Source organism: Heterocephalus glaber, unplaced genomic scaffold (assembly GCF_053883595.1).
Source record: "Heterocephalus glaber isolate CG9 unplaced genomic scaffold, H.glaber_assembly_v1.0 deba00001805, whole genome shotgun sequence".
NCBI lineage: Eukaryota > Metazoa > Chordata > Mammalia > Rodentia > Bathyergidae > Heterocephalus > Heterocephalus glaber.
Window position 1 is genome coordinate 16,684 of NW_028258480.1, and position 18,066 is coordinate 34,749.

The following is an 18,066-nucleotide window of genomic DNA, read 5'->3' on the forward strand; positions in this document are numbered from 1 at the left end:
TCTATTTTATTATTATTATTTTTTTTATTTTTTATTTTTTTGACTCACTTTCTTTCACAATATAGATTTTTCAAATAATGTTTTATTTAGCCTTACTTCATCCTGAATAACCATTCTCTCTCTCTCTCTCTCTCTCTCTCTCTCTCTCTCTCTCTGTCATCTACTTTCTCACACTGGTTAAATCATATTTTAGGTATTCTACTCCATATTTTTATAAGATATTGACCATCTTGAACTGATGATTATAGTAAAAATTACACTCACTATCTCAGGAAAATCTATCCAGGCCAAGATAAAATGATTGCAGGAAATTGCACTTTCTTGCAATGGGTATATATATATATCAGCTAAAATTTATTTATTTTTCAAATTTTTAATTAATTAATTAATTAATTTTTTCCCCATTAGCTTTATTGGTACATTTTAGGTATAGAATACAGTTACATTCATCATTGAGATCTTGTACCATTACATGAATCTCTTGGTTCTTATTTTTTTTCCCCTTCCCTTGCCCTCCCTTCACCCCCTCCACCCTTCCCTATTTGCAAAGACCTTGTTTCCATTTTTTTCCTCTTCTCATATTTTTTCCTTTCCCTTTTTTCCCTTCCCCTACCCCTCTCAATTCTCCTGCTCTTTTAGAACTTTTCTTCCTGTTACACAATATCAGTTATACATTTTTAAAATTACAATATTAAGATCTAGGAGACATTACCACAGATTTTACAGAATTCAAAAGGATATAGAAAGCATATTACAAAAATCTTTTTTGAAATAAATTTGACAACTTCTAAGAAGTTACTCAGATGACAAATTAATGAAACTAACTCTGGAGGAAATATAAAATTTGAATAGTACCTATTAAAGAAAGTATATTCCTAGCTTGAAAACCTACCTATATGACAACAGCAGGCTCATAAACATTTTAACTGATAAATTATATCAAACAATTAAAGCAGAAAAAAGAAGGAACTCTTCTCCCCTCATTTTAGGAACTCATCATTGTGCTAACCCTAAAATTGGATAAAGATAATAGAAGAAAAAAATATGAACATAGATAGAAATTTGTTTAACAAAACAAACTATTAGAAGTCAGATCTGGCAGTATGTAGAAAGTGGTTTTGTTATAGGGATGGCAGTGTTGGTTCAGCATTGGAAGATCCACCCCCAAAAGTCATCATTTTAACAGAGGAAAAGAAAAAGCCATATGATCCTGTCACTAGTTGGAGAAAAAGCATTGGACCAAATTCTACAGCTGTTCATGGTAAAAGCTATCAGAGACTAGAAGTAGAACAGACACTTCTCAACAAATTAAAGACACGTACCATACTTCCAGCGAGAACGCCTTGTATGAATGGAGAAGATACAATGCTTTCTCCTTAAGGTGGGGAACAAGGGCAGATATGCTTATTCTTTATCTGTCCATTAAACTTTGAAACCTAGTCCCCACCAAAATAGTCTGGCAATAAAATGACCCAACTAGGATAGGATTGGCACAGCAGAAGCAAAATCTTTATATGTAGATGAAATGATCATCTACAGAGAAAATACTAAGAAATCTCTAGGAGCCCCTAGAACTTGTACTTGAATTTAGCAGGATTAGAAAACACAAGGTATATATAAAAATTCAGGTCTGTGTATACTTGCTATAAATGAAGAACTGGATATTGAAATTTAAAAGTTATGTAGGAGTACAAAGGACCCAGAAAAGCCAAAAACAAAAACAAAAACAAAAACAGTGTTGGAAGATATTTAGCACCCAATTTTAAAACTTCTTCTAAAGCTACAGTAATCAAGGCAGTGTTGGTGTAAGGAAAGACATATAGATCATTTGACTAAAACAGAGAATCTAGAAATAGAACCACACATATATGGTCCACTGAGTTTTGAAAGATTATTTAACATTAGCATTTTATAGAATATAAACTCAATTCAAGAGCCGAGGAAGAGACAGTGTCTTCAGCAAATGGCACTAGAACACCTGATATCTGTATATAAAAAATTAACCTCAACCCTTTTTTTCCACACATGAAAATAACTTGAAGGGATCTATGAACCTAAATAAGAAAGCCTAAAAGTATAAAACTTTAAGAAGAAATTATAAGGGAAAATATTTATGAATTCAGGGTAGGCAAGAACTACCTAGGATACAAAAACCATGATGTATAAAAGGAAAAAATTGATAAATGAGACTCCATCAAAATTTAGAACTTTAAATGACATCATTAAAATGAAAAGTAGCCCTTAAACAGACCATATTTACAATGCATATAAACTATGACCAGAATATATAAATAATTCTTAGAGCTCATTAATAGACAACCCAATTAAAATGTAGATGTAAGAGGATAATAAATAGCCAGTATAGCACAAGGAATGGTGTGCAACTCTAGAATCAGAAAAATACTAACCAGTACAAAAATAAGACTGAATTATACACTCATTAGGGAGATGAAGTTAAAAGTTTTAGAAGCCTTGTCATGACTTTCTTTTTGTTGGATTCTTCCCCTTTGCATTTAATTTGTCACACCCAATGGATTCATTCTGCTGGGTTTCCTGGGGTTGTGATCCTCATTGTCTTTTCCTAGGGTATTGTCTAAAATTTTTTGGAGTGCTGGTTTGGTATTCATGAAGTTCGTGAGGTGCTCTTTATCATGAAAGTATCTTATTTCTCCATCAATTTTGAAAGATAGTTTTTCAGGGTACATCAATCTGGTTTGGAGGCTGTTTTCCTTTAGGGCTTGAAATACATCACTCCAAGCTCTTCTTGCCTTGAGGGTTTGCATTGAGAAGTCTGCTGTGATTCTGATGGGCTTTCTTTTGTATGTGATTTGTTTCTTTTCTCTAACTGCTTGTAGAATTTTGTTCTTCTGTTGGATTTCTGAAATCCTAACTATTATATGCCTATGTGTAAATTTTTATTGATTAAGGCTAGCTGGAGTCCTATATGCCTCACTTATCTGTATGTCAAGTTCTTTCCCCCTCCTTGGGAAGTTTTCTGCCATCACTTCTGTGAAGTTTTTTTATGTCATCTGCACTCTCTCCTGTTTCTTCATTGAGTCCAATCAGTCTTATGTTATTCTTCTTTGCGTCATCTAGCAGCTGCTGGATTGATTTCTTATGTTCCCTTACAATTTTAAAGCAATTTTTCTTTTCCTCCTCACTAATTGCAATCTTATCTTCTATATGTGAAATTCTATCCTCACATTGGTTCATTCTGCTGCGCAGACTTAAAATGGAGTTTTTAATCTCTTGGAAATCTGTTTATATGTGTTTTATTATTCCATTTGTTTCCTATGTTGGGATTTCATCATATTCCTCAGATCCTCTATTTTTTTATCTGTGTCCTCTCTAGATTTATTAATCATGTCTTGCACCATGAGCAAAATCTTTGCTGTTATCTGAGTAATTATTTCTGATTTCATTTTTCCCAGATCCTCTTTTGTTGCCAGTTCAGAGAGTCCAGGTGATTGAGTATCAGAGTGTTCAATCTCGTTTCCCTTTGGGGTTGCTGTAGGTGATACAGAAGTCTGTTTTTGAGGCTTGTTTATGTGTCTTCTCATTTCCACGGTGGGGGGGGTGCTTCTGGTGCCCACAAGGCTCACCTTTTCTGCCCTAGGAGCCTGGAATGGCGGTGAGGGAGCTTCCTTCTGGGTGCTGGGAGCGGCTGAGCTTCTCTGCCCTAGGAGCCTGGGATGGAGGTGGGGAGCTTCCTTCTGGGTGCTGGGACTGGCTCACCCTCTCTGCCCTAGGAGCCTGGGATGGAGGCAGGGAGTTCTAAAATTTAAAATTAGCATTTCTAGCTCAATTCCCTCCTATACAAAAGCTTACCCCTGAATCTTTGGTAAATCGTGACCCTCATGCTTACAAATCTAGAACTTTTTTGATAAAGTTGAGAACTGGACATTTATTATTACATTAGTAGTCCATTTCATTTTTTCTCTAATTTCCCATTGCTGCCTGCATGATTTTTTACCCAAATTCATTGACAACTTGACCAACCTTCTTGCCTTAATTCAGGGCTCTCCATTTGCCTAAAATCCTTCACTATAATTTCAGTTTCCATTAGTCTTACTGATCATCAGTAAACATTGTCCTATGTCTCTATGCTTCATTACAATTTGAGCAATTGTTAAACCGTTTAAAAATATTCTTTCATCTCAATTCCAGAAGAGTATGCATAGTGTATTAAACAGCAATAATGTATGTTTTTCCAAAATGGCTTGAAACTTTCAGTTAAGGAATTTGTGTAGTGATACCAATTTCTTAGCATCTTCACTGTGTGGTTTCCTTATAGCTGTAAGTAAATATTTTCATAAGCTGTGCAAATATTTTTAGATTCAGAGAACCAGACTGTGTATGTATTATGGACTGCATGTCATTTTCTTGGGTTTGAGAAGAATTCCAATACAATTCTGTGACTCAGGCACCCTCAATCATGTAAAAAATGGCAAAAATGACTTAGTTCTATAATTTGTCATTTTTAGTACCTCAGCAACGATAGAAACAACAAAAGAAAAAAATGAATGACTCTTTGAGGTTCCTAAAGTCTACTTGTTAATTATTTTTCTTTTATTTTTATAAAGGAAGAAAGTTTCTTGTTTAGGATACAAAAGTTGAGTTTATCTGAAAGGATTGAAATAGGAGATAAGAGGTAAATATCAAAGTAGACCGGGATAAGAAGTCAGGACAGTCTGAAGTCTTCAATCAATGTAGCTTCTTTTCTTTTACCACTGGTTGTACACTTGCGATTCTTTCCTCATCATACACACAAGCTGGAATCTATCTTTAGGACCTATCCCATGATATCACAAGTATGTTTATTTACTGCTTTTTTTTTTACACTGTGTATGTATTTTCTCAAAGTAGTTACTCAGAGTGCAAGACATCAACAAAAAGGGTTCTCTTTTGCAAAGAAGCGCCAAGCAGATATTAATACAAAACTTTCTTTTCAAAGAACTAAGAGAAACCAGTAGTATAAATGAAATAAACCAGGCAGACAAGCTTAGATATGGCATGTTTTATCTTCTATGAAAAACTCATAGTCTATATTTGCCAATGAGGAGAAATTGGAAGACAGATAAAGAAGAAATGGGGAGAGGTTCAAATGGTTCCCCAAATTATCTATTCTGTTGTTTCAAAAATATTTTCATGTACCTGCTAATTTGTTTCATGTAAACCATTTATTTACTTTTAACCCAGCAGTGTCTTACCAAATAATCAGAATTTCTAACTTAGCAAAATGATCAAAATTAGTAGTTTTCAAATAAATAAATTACTTTCTGCATTTAAAATAACTCACTACTGCTATGAAAGGGCACAACTTGTGTAAGGGTGTATGGAGGGGGGATCGAATTATTAATTTTTCATGGAAAAGGATGGATATGATCATAAGATGGTATTTGAATAGATTTAAACATAATTTCATGGAAATATAGTTTAAAAATTCATTGAATTCTGAAATATATTCAAGTCTGTCAACTCCCACACTGCTCTCTCACCTTCTCACAGCTCATGGTACAATTCTGCACATTCACCACAGTAAAAACATGTGCGGGACACAGAGCCGACTTTACTGATGTGGCCTAAGCTTCCAGGGTTGATGTGTTATGGAGAGAATGGTGGTGACATTGGAGTTGCAGGTGGGCAGGATCTGATGCTCCCTCGGTAACTGTGAAAACTTCTCTGAACATTTAAACTCTGGAGAGGCATGTGGGCAGAAAGCTAGTTGACATGAACAAGAATTAACACATTGATAACCCATTAGCTGTAGAGATGGACACAAGCATTGCAAAAGACAATCAGGAAACATGAATAAAGCCAAAATATCTGCATGTACTCATTCTGGGACATTAATTTTTTTGAGAAAACAAAAACAACTCTCTATTACTTAGATCAACCTCCCCTTAGTAAAAGGAGAGTGGTTATGTTAAAGACACTGTGGCTGCTCCCTATGCACATGAAGGGCACGAGACTAGAGGAGACTCATTACGTCAGGAAATTGGCAGAAGTTGGTCTAAATCCCTGCATTCATGGCACCAATCAAAAATGACTTAGGGCCGGGGATTTAGCTCAGTTCCAGTGCCTGCCTCGCAAGTGCAAGGCCCCGAGTTCAATCCCTGATACCCAAAAAAAAAAAAAAAAAATGACTTAAGCTTTGCTTCAAGTGTAAAATAAAAACCTTTTAATTATTACTTAAGGCATACAACTGTGGGGGGTGTTGGCCAAAGGCATATATGAGATGGATATACAGAGATAAGGGATTTTTAGGACCACAAGCCCCAAACTTCCCTGAAGGCATGGTTAGAGATTAAAGGATAACCTTCAGGGCTGTGAGTCCAAGAAGGATCACACACATTGCCTGCACTTTTGTGTGCCAGCACCTCACGGGAACTCTGAAAAGCACACCCCGATCCTTTCTTCCATGTACAAGCTATGACATGGCATGCCCCATGAGGGCACCAGTCCAGGCTGGGAGAAGGAGGAGAGTAAGCAAAACAGGTATGGGCTATGGACATTTTGCTACATTCTCATTTGGTTTACTTATGTCTTCAAGAACGGGAGTGCAGCTGATGGGTGAAGATGTCCGATTTTATAGAAGGGTAGGAGAGATAATACTTGCACATGACAGAAAATGAAGTCTACATGGCAAATAGGAGCCCTGAGGACAAGCATTCACTGCTGTTTCTCAAAACCCGAGTAATTATCTACAGAGGGAGTTATTGTATAATTTTATAACAATAAAGCTCTGATCAGTAATGGCCTATCCAACATTCTGAACAACTTCCAGAAATCCATTAAAAATCAAAAACAATGAGATATGCCTAGTTTTATGCTCTAGCAGCAGCTTACGTTGTAAATTGGACTGGATATAAATTCCCCTGTTGAATTGAGATTTACTCAAAATGGGCAGCTTCATGGGTAGCTTCTGTAGATAGGCTGAAGCAGCTTGCCTATGGTTGCCATCTGCTATGTTCAAACTTGTAGAAATCAGCCCATGAGCTCAAACATGACCAAGAGGTGACCGGGTGAAAAATAAAGACACAGAATCAGGTTAAAATGTGGGGGCCACGGGGCTCTTGTCTACCTTCCAGAGACTCCCGAGTGACTGGTACACCTTGGTTTTATTTACTCAGATAGGGTGCAAGCAATTAGAGTTACACAGGATCCATCTGTCTCCTGCCCTGCATGGTATTTCTCCAGGTCAAAAACAGGATCTCAGGTGTTTTTACTTTTCCCTGCAAGTGTGTCAGCCGCTTCCTTCTTGCATTCTCTCTATCTTCCCTGTGTGTGCCAAGGAGGCCAAATTATCCATCTTCTCTCCCACGCAAAATTCCCAGGTTGACTCAATTTTGGAAGCAGCATTTAAGTTTTATCTTTTTTTTTAATTACAGAGAGCATTTTAATCATATGCAAACAAAGCCTGAAATTTAATTTCATGCTATAATTCTCTGTGCAATTTGGAGGAAATTCTAGCCATTAAAGGTGGCATAAGAGACCTACATTTGCTTTAGTTGCCTATTGATGCTCACAAGGATTAATTTGGAGGTGATTCTCCAGAGCTAGAGTCCCTGGGGAAATAAATGTAGCTATAACAACCCTGGTGCTCCAGTTATATTCAGTCTACAGAAAAACGGAAAGGGGTGGCCTGTTTCACTGTAGCATGTAACTTGATCCAAGTTTATTGTGAAATTATGAAAATGTTATTTTCCTGATACTGTAACCAGGATCCTGTTTGATTTTCCTTTTTGGTTAAGTCCCCGTAAGCGTTATCCAATTCTGAGCCCAATAACAGTCAAAGAAGAAGTTACCACTCATGAAAATATTGAGCCTCAGGTCCATGACAACCACTTCACAAAGAAAAGCGTAAATTTGCTGTTCTGTGCATATGCACAATAAAGCGGTGTATAGACTTCTCGAAAGAATGAGAAATAGTCTTGTGAGAACTCTTACCTGACACTTCTTGGGACTCTTTTGTAAGATACTTAACAAGAGAAGTAGCTTTTCTGGACTAAGAGTTGCTGAAATAGAAATGCTAAACCTTTACATTCCTGTACTATTTTACTGAATTCTTAGACTAGAAACACATTTTCTCAATGAATTTAATGGATTTGTCTAAATAAACAAAATGCATATGTATTATTCTTTGAAGCAAATAGTTCACATTTTTTACAGGTTCTTCCCTCATTGATGTATTTATGTACAGACATTTTCAATCTGTTCTCTGACTGCTATGCTTACAGGAAGTCATGATGGAATGGTCACTTACTTCCATACCTCTTGTATTTTACAGGAACGAATTTCTTCTGAAATGCCCCCAGTGAAAGAGACTTCAGTGATGTCCATAAAAAATCTGAGTGTGGAGACCACCTTCACCCTCCTAGGTTTCACGGATTACCCAGCCCTTCAGATTCCTCTCTTCCTCCTGTTCCTGATCATGTACATCATCACTGTGGTAGGGAACCTCGGGATGATAGCAATCATCTGGATTCAGCCCAGACTTCACACCCCCATGTACCTTTTCCTTAGTCACCTTTCTTTCGTTGACTTTTGCTATTCTTCCATCGTGACTCCCAAGCTGCTTGACAACCTGGTCATGGAAGACAAAAGCATCTTCTACTGGAGCTGCATGTGGCAGTTCTACCTGTCCTGTTCCGCTGTGGTGGCCGAGTCCTTTTTGCTGGCTGTCATGGCCTACGATCGCTTCGTGGCCATCTGTAACCCCCTGCTGTACACGGTAGCCATGTCACGGAGGCTCTGTGCTCTGCTGGTGGCTGGATCTTATTTCTGGGCTATGTTTTGCCCCTTGGTGCTCCTTTGCTATGCTCTTCAGCTTAGCTTCACTGGATTTAATGTAATCAACCACTTTTTCTGTGAATACACGTCCCTCATTGCTGTCTCGGCCTCGAACATACGCATCCCTCAGCTGCTGCTGCTTGGCTTTGCAACCTTCAATGAGGTGAGTACTCTCCTGATTATCCTCACCTCCTATGTGTTCATTTTTGTGACTGTGATAAAAGTCCCCTCTGCCAGTGGGCGTCGCAAAGCCTTCTCCACCTGTGCCTCCCACCTGACGGCCATCACCATCTTCCACGGCACCATCCTCTCCCTCTACTGTGTGCCAAACTCCAAGAACTCTAGGCACACGGTCAAAGTGGCCTCTGTGTTTTACACTGTGGTCAACCCCATGCTGAACCCCCTGATCTATAGCCTGAGGAACAAAAATGTAAAGGATGCCTTCCAGAAGGTCATAGACACAAAAATCCCTTTGTACTGAATCAATCCCAGGAGACATTTTCAACCCTAACACACAATGGGAACAGGTTATAGGTTCCTAAATGCTACAGCAGATGGCTGCATGGTTTTATAATCAATGACTGTGATGTTTGAATTGATAAATGCAAATTCTATGAAAAAGCCAAAGAAATTTAATACTAGGATGAATTCTATAAGATTTTGGCTCATTCTATTTCTTTGAAGTAACACACACACACACACACACACACACACACACACACGGTAGAAAGCACAATAGATTCCAATAGATTCCAAAGTATGGTGACGCAGGTATTGAAGAATCATGGTAACTTGTAATAGAAAGTACTTTCCTGATTTGTTAATTTGCGTAAGAATAAGTACCTGGTTTAAAAAGTTATTTGTGCAGTGCCACTGTAGTATGTGGCATTCTGGGACATGCAGGTGGATATACTGTACAATAAAAGGGGAAGTCATTCTTTTCAGACACCTTCATTCTATGAGTACTGTGAATAGAATGGATAGAAATTCTGGCAAATGAAGCACTCATTTCATGTGGAGAAGCACACAGGATAAGGACAATTCCATCTATGGGTGAATGACGACAAAAACACATAAGGAGTAGAGAAACAGCAGGCATGACCTAAAAAAGGATTTTAACTCCAAGTACCTTTTAATTTTAAAAAATGTTTTAAATTTTCCATGTGGCTGGCTTTTAACTCAGAATGTAGCCCACACTGGTTTGCAAGCGAGATCCTCCTTCCTCAGCCTCACAAGTGCTGGGTTTACACAGGCGTGTATGCCACCATGTCCAGCTCTAAGCCCTTTCTCTATAGTGCTTGAGATTTTGGTATGAGAGAGGTATAGAAATTAATTTTCTCTTTCAGAAAGGACAATGATTAGAGTCATTTCAGTATTTCTACATAGCATTTGGATATTACTACTCAGAAGTTTGCAATTCCAGAATTCTCAGGTCTGGAAATCTCTCTAGGGATTGCTGATCTAGATTATACAAGATGAATATCATAAATATTTTATCTGAGAATACTGAGGAATCACATATCAAGATTTACATTCAAACATTTTCGTAAATGACTAAACATAAATATCTGAGGTCAAACACCTTTAAATCAAAGCAAATTTGGGTAAGAAGGCTAACACTGAAGAATTTAAAACGAATTTTGTTTCTATTATTAAAAAATTAGCTGTATATGTATAAGATGACATTATACTTTTTATTTCACACATCAAAATACAGTTCTAAATCAAAGTTTACAAGGTCAATTTCATGAATATAAAAATTTCATTAATATGATGGAAAACAAATTGAAATGGCAAATGAAAACACTAAAAAGATCACTACACATATAACATAAAACAGAGGAACAATGACACTCCTATGGAAAAAGATATAAGGTTTAATTAAGTAGTCTGTATATAAAATATGAATAGAATTCATATGAAGTGTTGTTTAACCTGACTCAAAATAAAATTGCAAATGAAAAATGCCTGGGTCTATTATTTCTCATCTGTCAGAATGGCCTTGATTCGTAAGTTTAATGGTATCTCCTGTAAATGAAGCTAGAGGACACAATTTTAAGCAAGAAGGGAACAAGTTGCTTAACCTATAGGAGGATGTCTAAAGCTCTAGCAATGTTACATACGACGTAACCACTCCTAAAGCATGCACTGGTCTGGACATCTATGCCAAAGACAAAGTAATAAATGAATAGAAGTAAAAAATCCATGTGCATTATTTATATCAGAAACAGACCTGTGGCTGCATAAATTATAGGTCAAAATAAAGAAATATTCAACTGCATAAAGGAAAAGAGAAGAAATACTTGTTTATGAACTGTTACAATGTGCTCACAATTTATTCTCAAGAGAATAAGGACAAAATTTAGAGATAGTTCTTATGATAAATGTGTGAAAGGAGAGGGAAATTTAAAAATACTAATACAGATAGAAAAAAATGGAATGAAACAATAAATAGCCATAAATCAATAATTCTTTACTGATTAAAGTTTCTAATATATGAGAAAGGGATCAATAATTTAAAGTAAGAAAAAGTAATTAAAATATTTTCATGTTAGAAATTTAGGTTGAAGTTATGCTTTTCCTCTTAAAATAAGTATACTAAACATGATAATCAGTAGCAATGATAATACTTACTCCTCAAATTTTCTCTAAGAAGAAAATTTTCCTATCCAGAACTAGGAATTCTTGAATAAATGTCAGATTTGAGGTGCAGATTAAGAAGATCGCAAGGTGAATGTTGGGAGCTTTAATTTTCCAGAAAGCTAGAGTGATACTCATACCTCCACAAACAGCCTTGAAGAGATATTGCAGGCTATATGAAATGCTTGTCACTGGTTTGTAGTTAGAAAATAATAATGGAAAATGCATATTGACTGTAATTGATTTAAAACTATCAAATATGTTTAAGTCTGGATACTAAAAACAAAATAAATAAACCATTATTATTATATATACACTGGTATAGTGACTGGTTGTTCTGAAAATGAGTAAGCAAAAGAAACAAGAATTTAATGTATCTTTCCTCTATGAATTGTATCTTCACATCACCCAACAGATAATAAGAGAAAGTTCAGAGGAAATCCAGGCAGAAAAAGTATAGAATTGGAAAATCAGGATTTTAGAACTGCCAATAAAATATTTTTAAAATGGAATTGCAGAATTTATTTTAAAAGGTTATTAGTCAAAAAGTTAGTGGGATATTTCAAGATCAATGAATGAAGTGACAGTACCTAAATCTATAGACCAGAACGAAGCTCACTGAAAACCAACCGTTAACATGTGCATGGCACACACCTGGCAGGATTCACAAATTCTAGAGGGCTTGCTGGAAAGAAAAAAAAAGAATGCATGTGAACAAATGAAGATCATTCATCAGAATGTCCTTTTAAAGAATTGGTATAGAAATGAGTTAAATAACACTAAATGTAAGCCGCATACAGAGAATGAAACATTCTTCCAATGGTCCATTTTTTTCTCCTAAGTTTTCTTAAAGGAGTATGTGTACACTCTTACACAGAAAATAGTTACATAATAAGGAGAATTTAGGAATTCAACCAGGTTGGTTTGGTTCTTGATTCAAACTAACTAGTAAAATATAGCTCTCTGAGAAAACTTGGGAAATGTAAATCATAGTTTGGGTGGGAATTAAGTGATCTGAAAAGTACGTTTGCTGGAGAGTTTGTGCTTGCCTGTTATCTCAGCTTCTCAGGAGGTTGAAACAGAAGGATTACAAGTTCAATACTATCCTCGGCAAATTAACAACACCCTATGTCAAATTTCAAAATAATTATAAATAATAAAAAGGATGTGGGAAGTAGCTCAGTGGGCTAGTGTGCATAAGGCCTTGAATTTAATTCTTAGTATGACAGAAATGAAAGAATTTGATGATTGTATTTATTAAATGCAATTTTGGCATGAGACGGATTTTTGTTTGGTTTTGCTTCTGGGGATTGACCATGCTCTGTACAACTGAGCTACACCCCTTTGGGGTGAGCCTTTAGTTAAATGTTCATTTTATTAATAGTTACTCTTTTTAAAGAAACTATCAATAACAAACCTAGCAAGATAGTTTGATAGAGAAATATAATATCCTACAAATAGGGTTGTGTTTTAAACGACCTAAATTTATAAGATTAAAGTCAGGCACTCGCTGTCCCTGCGGATGCCCTGATTCTTTGGAACCAAGTCCACTCCACAGACATGAGCTTTCCACCCTGCACACAGGGATATCTGGCAAAGGATACATTTGAAACAGGGAAAAGGACAGTGTCCCAAGCAGCTCCTGTAGTTGTTTGTACGGATGCTTGGAGCATTGATTCAAGTACTTCATTGTTGTTTCCTTGAAAGACTTCAAAGGATTGAAGTTTTGCAACACTGATTTGAAAGTATTCATCAGTTATTTCTTAATGAATGTGTAAACAAAAACACTCTGCCCATGTGGTTCTGTGCTTCTTTATTACCCTAAGACCTGCTCATTTAGTGGCATAAATACAGCTCTGATGGATACAGACAGATATATCCATATGAACTCCCTTCTTCATTCTTTCCATCAAAACTAAGGTCAACATATGCTATCCTTGCTATATATATTTTTTCTTGCCATATTTTGATACAGAGCTTTAGAAAGTATGCACCGTTCCACCTCCAGCAGAGTGGCTGATGCATAAGAATGTGAACTTCTACTTCAAAATCAATGTCTTTGCTCTTCCCTTGTAACAAACTCACTTTTCCCCCCAAGATGTTGCATATACTCACTTCTTATCTCACAAATCTTACTGTGACCTTGTCTGACCACCGTACTTAACAATGACACCTCCAGGCCAGGGGTAGTGCCGCACCTCTATAATCCCAGCACATTAGAGGGCGAAAGCAAGTGGATCCAAGACCCAGCTCAGGCTGGTCAGCCTAGCAACTGACCCTGTCTCAAAACAAACAGGGGAGGGGAGGGGAGTGGCTGGGTATGGAGCTCGGTGTGAAGGCCCTGTTAAAATCCCCAGGATCGCACATGCACACACACACACACACACACACACACACACACACACACACACACACAGGGAAAAAAATGAGAAAAGAAAGAGAAAAAGGAAACAAAGTCTTTGTAAACAGGAAGAGGTGGAGGGATTGAAGGGAGGAAAAGACAATGGAAAAAATAAGCACAAAAATACATCATGTACAGGTACAAATTCTCTATGATGAATAGGATCATAATGTATACCTAGAATGTACCAATAAACTTAATGAATTTACAAAAAGTAATAGGGTAGAAAAAAAGAAGAAAAGGAAGATTAAAGAGAAGAAAGAAAAGGAGAAAAAAATACCTCTACTTACATCCTTTAAAAAATTACTAGAAAATAATACTTGTATTCTGCACCCTCCTTTAAATATAAACTAGTGAACAAAGGTGCATTCTCTCTCCTATTCCCAATAGTAAGCCAGTACCTGGCTCTGAGGAAGTCTGTCATAAATATTTGTTGAATGAATGAATGAATGAATATATAAAAGAGTAATTCTAATTATATATTCTCATTGTGTACTCAACTTTCTATCTGTTTCTTACACCAGAAAGCAAAGTTCGTGAAATAGTAATTAAGATTTTAGAATGTGTACTCTTTAAAATAAAAATATAAATAGATTTCGAATATGCTACTTAAGGAATGGACTCACTAACACTTCAGTGAAGCTACTTTTAAGATTTTTTTACAGTAGAATAATTGAGAATAATTCCATTCACAACTAATTTCCATGTGTTGTATTTAATCATTTCTATTTTGGTGAACTTGACTAGAAAGGAAAATCAGAAGAGCAGATTTATTTTGTTTCATTTTAACTGTTTATTTTTTCATTTTTTATGAGGTAATTATAATTGTATATATTTTAAGTAATCAATTGACATGTGAACATTCGGATTGTGTGCATTTGTGTGTGTCTAAATGTGTGTGTGCATACACGTGTACATGTGTGTGTGTATAACATCTTCTGTGTGGATTTTTTTTTTGGTACCAGGCATTGAACTCAGGTCCTTGCACTTGCGAGGCAGCTGGTGGAACCACTGAGCTAAACCCCAGGCCCGTTCTGTGTGCATTCTTTATTTCCCTCATTTCTGGTAGGCTAGGATCCATCTGGGTTACAAGAAAGGTCTTGTTTATTATTCAAAAATTAGTCATGGTACATGTGGTACTAGTTACTAATCCAGGAACTCAGCATATATGAGTGAAATAAACAACTGATTTTCTACTTTACTAGACATTTTATTTTAGCAATAGGAAACAGCCTAAAACAGACACAGTAAAATATAATTTAATAAATGTTGTAATTGTGCTTAGTACTTTAAATACTAATGTGGGGAGCAGGGTAGCCACTGGGGTTTGAGAGCTGCCTCATAGAAAGTTTTACTAAGAAGAGAGATTAGAGAAGACTCCAGGGTGTGAAGAGAGGGTGTGGTAATGTTTAAAGAAACAATGTTCAAACAATCTGAATACAGGACACAGCAACCAGCACACAGTAAGTAAAAGGAATATAAATAGGACAGGGATTTAACAAGGATTAGATAATTTCTGAACTTGAATATTTACCTTTGTAAATATTTCTGATTTAACTCTCAGTAAAGTATTTTTCCAAGCTGATCTGAAATCCAGGTATGCACATTCCTCCAAGATGATTGGAGGAAGAATGTTGTGGCACATAATAGACACCGAGTCAATATCGCATAACAGTGATTCTTATATGTACATATATTTTCATAATTGAGCCAGGTGTGGTGGTGCACACCTGTAATCCCAGCACTTGGGAGGCTGAGGCAGGAGGATCACCACAATTCTCAGGCCAACCTGGGCTACATAGTGCATTCAAGGCCAGCTTGAACTACACAGTGAGACTCTGTCTCAAAACAAACAAACATAAATTTTTGTAAGTGAAATTGGGAGCATATATCAGTATTCAGGGGTCTGGGGAAAGTGACATTCATACATAAATTATTTCACAGAAAGGTACAAATGCTGCTATAACTTTTATAGGACATTCTCCTGATATCCCTAAAATTTCTCCAGGTTTCACTGTGTTGGAATTGCATCAGATTTCAGTGATTAATTTTAATTGTTTGTGTTATGGCCTCAAGAGATTGAAGCTCTAAATAGTCTCTGGGGCTCCTTTCTCCAAGGTCTGAACTATACATATAAGAATGCAGATATCACTCTCCACCAGGAGAGGTCCTGCTTTGACACCAACGGGTTTGTGCTAAAATTCTAAATGCGACTTAATATTAATTTTAAGACAGAAATCTACTTGAGAAGAAGGAAAGTCTAGAGAACTAGACAGGACGTGAGAAATAACTGTGAACAGGAAGGATTAGGTAGTTCACATTTATGTGGATTTTGTACTAAAGGGCCAAGAGCTAAGTTCATCAAAAATTCCATGAAAAATATGTTCCTGGGAGGGAGATAAAAGACCACTGAGAATTTTTGGATTGTGTCTGACTTCACTGTTGTAACTTTTGGAGGAGTAGTAGAAATAGAATATATAAATGTTTAAGTAAAATTAGATGAACAATGACTGAAGAGACTGGTGAAAAAACAGAGACTGGTGAAAAAATAAAGGGACTAACTTCAATTAAGATGACAAAAGAGGAAATAAATGTGATCTCTGGTAGCAAACATAATAAGCATATTAGGAGATAAAAACAGCTACAGGGAAGAAGATATCAGCTACCATTTTTCCTGAGCTGAAATAATGGAAACTTTTATCAGGAATGTAATAATAACATTTGAGAGACAAGATCCAATACATAATATTTAACATTAGTTAAAAACAGTATTTAATGCCTTGGATAAATAAAATGAGATAGTAAGAAAAAATGGGATAATTAGAATATCTGGGTTTAGGAATATCTTTTATAGAGAAATTCACAAGTGGAGGAACAGGGGCGGTGGAATGTCTCAGTTATGCTTAAGGTCTGACATCTTTATTGGTGGGCTATCTGAATTACTTTCAGGACTATGTCACTGGAGATAACTTTGCTTGTCATAAGGCAAAAAGATTCCGGACATGGTAGGAAATGAATGGTATTAGTATCAATGAATGAAATAGAATGATTCTTTTGTATTACTCTTTTTCACGAAATATCTTTATATTGCAGTACTCCCTAAAAGGGTTACTTACCATTTCTCCTTCCCTGGTGACATAAGGAAAGAATGAATATACTAAATGTTCTACAGAGGGGGTGAGGGAAGAGGCAGGAGAGATTGTGGGGGGGGTAGGGAGAGAGGGAGAGACCCAGAAAAGAGAAATTTACTTAGATATTCCTAGACAAGAAAAGTTCCCTAAATTATACTTTTATGTATTTCATCTTGGTGCTGGTTCCTAGCATACCATGTGCAACGTGATAGTACCGTTTCCTTAAGATTAAGGTCTCTAGTTTGTTCATTAACTGCAAATACGATTACTAATAAAAGAAACAAGTCAATATCTGAACCAATAGTTATGATCAGGTGGTAGATGACTGGTGTGTTACCAAGAATCTAAGACCTCGTTTTCCTCATGACTGTGCTGATTGTTCTTTGGCTGTTTACTACTGGGAAAATCAAGGTTTCCCTGGATCTAGAATGAACTAGACAACTTTTAAAGTCCAATTTTATTATCCTACAGTAAATGAGGAAACAATAGTAATTAGAATTCATCAGCTGAAAAGCATACTTTCTTAAAAATTTAAGATTTATTTTGGTGCCACATTTATTGTGTTAGGCATAGATAGATTTAAGTAATGTATGTAAATTAAATATAAAGGCACAAGTGAAGTGTTTGGACTCAATACTAATGTCACTATGCGACAATTTATGAACAAATAGTTTAGAAATTTCTGATTTTCATTACATATTCCAGAGTTGAGAAAAGAACTCGGCATATTATGTTGTTTATATTTTATAAATTTACAATGGACAAACACAGCTGAAGGTTCTCTTTGAATATTTCATCCAAAATATACATAAATGCATGCATGTACTGTACTTGTATATCAATTGCCTGTACTTGTAATATTAAATTTACCATACAGAAATTTTGATTTAATAATTTTTCTTAGGAACTGGAAAATGATTGTTATATTTTTGCATTTATGGAAATGTAGCGTTATGGAGATGAGCTAGTGTGGAGTAACAAATAGTGATTCTGAAAGAAATATTTTTCTTTGTGAGAGAAGAGAATGAAGTTTCCTATTTTATCACTCTGTTATTATTTTCATTTTCAGGATTAACTTTCATATTCTGACAAAGAGAAACA

At 36.0% G+C, this 18,066-nt stretch overlaps 1 protein-coding gene across 1 annotated transcript; it reads left to right on the forward strand.

Annotated features, from left to right (window-relative positions):
• The first annotated feature begins 4,173 nt into the window (after positions 1-4,173).
• LOC101718034 (olfactory receptor 5D14-like) lies at positions 4,174-9,274 on the forward strand. Its single transcript, XM_004875239.3, has 2 exons — positions 4,174-4,200; positions 8,327-9,274. The coding sequence occupies exons 1-2, from the start codon at positions 4,174-4,176 to the stop codon at positions 9,272-9,274; spliced, it is 975 nt and encodes a 324-aa protein (XP_004875296.2).
• The last annotated feature ends 8,792 nt before the right edge of the window (positions 9,275-18,066 follow it).

Bases quoted from the DNA above. Each gene is read 5' to 3' on its own strand.
- LOC101718034 (XM_004875239.3), top strand. From the start codon at position 4,174: ATGCATAGTGTATTAAACAGCAATAAT. The intron at 4,201-8,326 runs GTATGTTTTTCC...CCAGTGAAAGAG, and splicing joins GTGTATTAAACAGCAATAAT to ACTTCAGTGATGTCCATAAA.